General features: G+C 42.0%; 1 protein-coding gene across 3 annotated transcripts in view; it reads left to right on the forward strand.

The window, feature by feature from the left end:
- TAOK3 (TAO kinase 3) overlaps nucleotides 1-4,501 on the forward strand; it is a 195,599-nt gene extending 191,098 nt beyond the window's left edge. For all 3 annotated transcript variants that reach the window (XM_055405631.2, XM_055405630.2, XM_055405632.2), the window contains exons 20-21: nucleotides 1,973-2,155; nucleotides 3,169-4,501. In XM_055405631.2, coding sequence (XP_055261606.1) covers nucleotides 1,973-2,155; nucleotides 3,169-3,330 — 345 coding nt within the window. In that variant the 3' untranslated portion in view covers nucleotides 3,331-4,501. The remainder of the gene's footprint in view (nucleotides 1-1,972; nucleotides 2,156-3,168) is intronic.
- Nucleotides 4,502-6,000: the final 1,499 nt, after the last annotated feature.

Here is a 6,000-nt window from a genome sequence, read left to right on the forward strand (position 1 = left end):
AGGTAATTCAGTGGTCTGAATTGTCCAGAGAATGAGCCTCTGGCCAATACTCATGACAGTTAACCAAACCAGGCAGAAAATAATAGACTTCATTCCCTTTATTGGTAAGAAAACTCCCATATCAAGAGGGAATCAAGAACAACCTCATTGGGAGCCAGTAAACCCTTTGGGCTTTACCTGAGCTGTTGCTGCTACAGAGTGACTGTTCTTTGCATCTAGTATCTCTTCTCCCTTCACTTGTCATTGTGAAAATGAGAAGAGTGGCATCCTCTCCAGTGGGTTTGAGTGAAAACTGGTTAGGATTAATTATTAGAAAGTACTTTGGAAATATGACTCCATTATTTATTTTGTGTTCCTTTGATAGAGTACATTTCTCCAAAAGTACAAAAGAAGACACTATAAAAATAGCTTTATAAAACTATTCTAATAACATTTCAAAAAGCCATAACTCAGTCAAGAGATTAAGAAATGTTGTTGCTGCTGCTGCTGCTGCTAAGTCACTTCAGTCGTATCCGACTCTGTGTGACCCCATAGACAGAAGCCCACCAGGCTTCCCCTTCCCTGGGATTCTCCAGGCAAGAACACTGGAGTGGGTTGCCATTTCCTTCTCCAATGTGTGAAAGTGAAAAGTAAAAGTGAAGTCGCTCAGTCGTGTCCGACCCTTAGCGACCCCAGGGACTGCAGCCTACCAGGCTCCTCCATCCATGGGATTTTCTAGGCAAGAGTACTGGAGTGGCTTGCCATTGCCTTCTCCGAAGAAATGTTGTTACTTGTCATAAATTGTACAGAATAGGGAAGGCAGTTTAAGGTAGAAAGTAAATATCTTGGCAAAGCAGTCTGTATGGAAACATGACAGTATACTCAGGGTAGACAGAACTGTCTAATTCAGAGGTTCTAATCTTATAGTTCCCCACTGAACTAGACCTGCTAAATCTAGACCACACTAAACCTGGTGGGGCAGGAGGGCCATCATCCCTAAACACAGTCCTGCTAATGGCCCTAAATTTTCGACTATACTTATTGAAAAGTTGGTGTTTCTGCTGGTTGCCTTGGCCCATTCCCCACACAGGATCAGTATCCTGGTGAATAAATAATACAAAGTACGGGTGCTGCAGGAAGCAAGGGAAACTTTATCTAGATTTCACTACTTCAAACTGGAATATGCCCCTTAAGATGATCTAGACTACCTTCTATGGGGAAGAGATTTTGAACCACTTGAGTTTTCGATGGCTGGCCAGCAGGATAAAGTATAGCCAACATTATAGGGACCAACTTTGCTTGCTAGGAACATAATGGTACTATGGTGTACTCCTCAAATGTTATGGAGATTGGACTCTTTTTTTTCTTCTTCTTCTTCTTCTTAGCACTAAGGATATCTAAATGTATGATGGTTTGGGGCTTAAAGAAATGGAAATGGTTAGTCAAAATAATGGTAGCAGCTGCTATTTACTGACCCTTTGGTAGACACCAAGAACTATGCCTAGAATTTTATGTGAATTTTTTCATTTAATCCTCATACAAATCTTAGAAAGCAAGAAATATTGTTGTTACTTGCTTGAGATGGAAAAAAAAGAGAGAGAGAGACTTGGAGAGGTTAAGTAACTTACTAAGGTGACACACTTCAGTGAATAGTGAGGCTGGAATTCTAGCTCAGGGGTCTGCCTCTGAAAGCCCACAGGCTTAATCTCGAGTGTGGCACTTTCTTGGCTAGTGTAGTTTTAAGAAAGCCAGATTTCCTTAAGAAAAGAGTGTTTTTCCTTTCTTAAGAATGTTTTTTTTAAAAAGGAAGTGTTTTTAGAACTTGTAGCCCATCAGGCAGAATGTGCTATCTTTGATTTGTAGCTCTGAATGTAGCCAGGGTGTCTGTTTTCCTGAGGGGCCCAATTCAGTCCAGACAAGGAAGCAAACTCCCATAGTTACCATGCACTGTAAGCTAGGAGGCAATCACAGTATGTGTCTTCTGTGCCCGCAGTTACGGCTAGATGAGGCTCAAGAAGCAGAATGCCAGGCCTTGAGGCTACAGCTCCAGCAGGAAATGGAGCTGCTCAATGCCTACCAGAGCAAAATCAAGATGCAAACAGAGGCACAACATGAACGTGAGCTCCAGAAGCTAGAGCAGAGGGTGTCTCTGCGCAGAGCACATCTTGAACAGAAGGTATGAGCGTGTTGCCAAGGGGTCCTGGACCACTGGGTGGAGGTTGGGCATGACCCTTGTTTGTGTAACCGGGGGTTAACAAGGTGCTGTTCCCTTTGCACCTGCTTTGACCCTCCTAGTGCCTGAGAGGTAGGCACAGTCCCCATTCCACAGGCAGGACGCTGAGGCTCAAAATGCTTAGGTTACATGCATAAATCTGATCCCATAACCTGACTTCTGTCTATTACTCTGCTCAGAAACCCTCCGCCTTCACAGTCTGAGGGCTGACACAGGTAACTAGGTAGCTGATTTGACATACGAAAGGTACTATAAGTTGATAGCATGGCTGCTGAATGCCCCGAGGAAGCCAAATGCAGATCTGGTTTTTCTTCTCAGCTATTTCTAAACCAAAAGAAATCACCAGCAGAACTGTTAAATCAAAATGAAGAGGGACTGATATTGCTATACTTAATGTTATCAGATTTTTAAATCATTTATTGCTTTTAGATGTTACAAGGAATATGAAGTAGAAAAGATACCATAAAGCATCTCGAAGCCATTAAGTGTGTATTTGCTTAACCAGTTATTTGGGCTTTCTTCTGGTAGTTCCCAGAGGTCAACGAGAAAGACTATTTTCCCAACTCCTGATCTAGAACTAAATTGCTAATGACCCAGGGGGCTTTTGACTCTCTCTGGGAAAGTTACATAATCTAATTGTGCTTGAGTGTCTTTTAGCTTCATCTGAACCATCTCCTGCTGAGACAGGACACTGACCTAGATCAGCCCAGCTGCTTGACTTGCTAGCAGGGCAGTGCCAGCCCCAGGTGGCCCCAGACATTTTTATTTCTGTGAGCAACTTTTAAATATGACGGATGAGACACACAGCATCTATCACAGGACTCTCCCAGCCTGCCTCAGACTAGTTTAACTCTTGGTTCCCGTGTGTTTGTGTGTCATCTGTGTGTATCTGTGTGTATATGTATGCCTGTTGGGAGCTCCTTTCCATTAAGAACTGCTCATTGTGCTTGTTTCAGATTGAAGAAGAGCTGGCTGCCCTTCAGAAGGAACGCAGCGAGAGAATAAAGTACCTATTGGAAAGGCAAGAGCGAGAGATTGAAACTTTTGACATGGAGAGCCTCAGAATGGGATTTGGGAATTTGGTTACATTAGATTTTCCTAAGGAGGACTATAGATGAGATTAAATTTTTTTGCCATTTACAAAAAAAAAAGAAAACAGAAAAAAATTCAGACCCTACAAAACCACATTCCCCATTTTAACGGGCGTTGCTCTCACTCTCTCTCTCTCTTACTCTTACTGACATCGTGTCGGACTAGTGCCTGTTTATTCTTACTCCATCAGGGGCCCCTTCCTCCCCCCGTGTCAACTTTCAGTGCTGGCCAGAACTTGGCCACCTCTTCTATTCATAGTACATGTCACAGTATTGATGTGATTCAAAATGTTTCAGTGAAAACTTTGGAGACAGTTCTAACAAAGCCAATAAACCAACAACAACAAAAAAAGTGGATGTATATTGCTTTAAGCAATCACTCATTACCACCAATCTGTAAAAGTAAAGCAAAAAATAATAACAAATGCCAAGGGGGAGAGAGACACAATATCCGCAGCCTTACACCTTAACTAGCTGCTGCATTATTTTATTTTATTTTATTTTTTGGTATTTATTCATCAGGAATTAAAAAAAAAAACAAAGTTTTATTAAAGATTGAAAATTTGATACATTTTACAGAAACTAATTGTGATGTACATATCAGTGGTGACATATTATTACTTTTTTGGGGAATGGGGTGGGTGGGTGGGGTGAAGAGATCTTGTGATTTTTAAGAACCTGCTGGCAAGAGTTTAACTTGTCTTCAGCATATTCTGATTGTATCATAATCATTTTCTGCTGTTGCAGAGGATGTGAATACACTTAAGGAGCTCACAGAATCCCAGTAGCACAAATTGGGCTTTGGCAAATCGTGTATTTTGTGTATAGAAGGAATTTAAGGAGAGGTATTACTTATTTTCATATTGTATTTTAACTGTTTCTCTGATCAAATTTTTTTACTTCCTCCTCCTAGTCCTCCCCACCTCCCTCCTTTTCCAATTCAGTATTTGGAGTTCAACACTGTCTCTCAATCAGATCATCTTGATCTTTTTTCTTTATTTCCCTGCCCCTCCCTAAATCCCGTATCTTGGTCATAAATATTGCATTATTCACACTTTCAAACTGTGTATTTTCTTACAATAAAAAATGATGGAAAAAAAAAAGGCTTTACTTCTTTTGCATGCACTTTAAAAAAAAAACAAACATTTTTCAGGTTCCAAGGAAGAGCATGATAACTGTCAGAGCTTTTAATTATATTTGTAAATAAAAGTGTTCATCACATTGCCTTGCTGTGTTCTTGTAGCAGAAAGTTTCCTTTCTAGGTTCGTCAGTTCCTAACACAGAAGGAGAGCCGCCCTCCAGAAATCGTTCTCCATGACCCCTCAGGAAGAGCCATTCAAGATTTTCAGGTAAAGCTGTGTCTTCGAGTTCTTCTACAGAGCTGAAGATGGTGTTGCACTGTCTGAAGTTGTCAATTCACCTTTTTACCCTTAAGAATAGAAGGTGGCACATGTCACACACACACTGTGCCAGTCATAGGAGCATGTATTGCTGAGAGAAGTTCAGTTGCTCAGTCATGCGACCCCATGAATCACAGGACGCCAGGCCTCCCTGTCCATCACCAACTCCCGGAGTTCACTCAAACTCATGTCCACAGAGTCGGTGATGCCATCCAGCCATCTCATTCTCTGTCGTCCCCGTCTCCTCCCGCCCCCAATCTTTCCCAGCATCAGAGTCTTTTCCAGTGAGTCAACTCGTCGCATGAGGTGGCCAAAGTATTGGAGTTTCAGCTTTAGCATCAGTCCCTCCAATGAACACCCAGGACTGATGATCTTCAGAATGGACTGGTTGGATCTCCTTGCAGTCCAAGGGACTCTCAAGAGTCTTCTCCAGCACCACAGTTCAAAACCATCAATTCTTCGGCGATCAGCTTTCTTCACAGTCCAACTCTCACATCCATACATGACCACTAGAAAAACCATAGCCTTGACTAGATGGACCTTGGTTGGCAAAGTAATGTCTCTGCTTTTTAATATGCTGTCTAGGTTGGTCATAACTTTCCTTCCAAGTAGTAAGCGTCTTTTAATTTCATGGCTGCAGTCAGCATCTGCAGTGATTTTGGAGCCCAAAAAAATAAAGTCTGACACTGTTTCCACTGTTTCCCCATCTATTTCCCATGAAGTGATGGGACCAGATGCCATATCTTCATTTTCTGAATGTTGAGCTTTAAGCCAAACTTTTCTCTCTCCTCTTTCACTTTCATCAAGAGGCCTTTGAGTTCCTCTTCACTTTCTGCCATAAAGGTGGTGTCATCTGCGTATCTGAGGTTACTGATATTTCTCCTGGCAATCTTGATTCCAGCCTGTGCTTCTTCCAGCCCAGTGTTCCTCATGATGTACTCTGCATGTAAGTTAAATAAGCAGGGTGACAATATACAGCCTTGACGTACTCCTTTTCCTATTTGGAACCAGTCTGTTGTTCCATGTACAGTTCTGACTATTGCTTCCTGACCTGCATACAGGTTTCTCAAGAGGCAGGTCAGGTGTTCTGGTATTCCCATCTCTTTCAGAATGTTCCACAGTTTATTGTGATCCACACAGTCAAAGGCTTTGGCATAGTCAATGAAGCAGAAATAGATGTTTTTCTGGAACTCTCTTGCTTTCTCCATGATCTAGCGGATGTTGGCAATTTGATCTCTGGTGCCTCTGCCTTTTCTAAAACCTGCTTGAACATCTGGAAGTTCACGGTTCACATATT

The sequence above is a fragment of the Moschus berezovskii genome, chromosome 19, assembly GCF_049115385.1.
Source record: "Moschus berezovskii isolate FMDL1 chromosome 19, NW_MosBer_1.0, whole genome shotgun sequence".
Lineage (NCBI taxonomy): Eukaryota > Metazoa > Chordata > Mammalia > Artiodactyla > Moschidae > Moschus > Moschus berezovskii.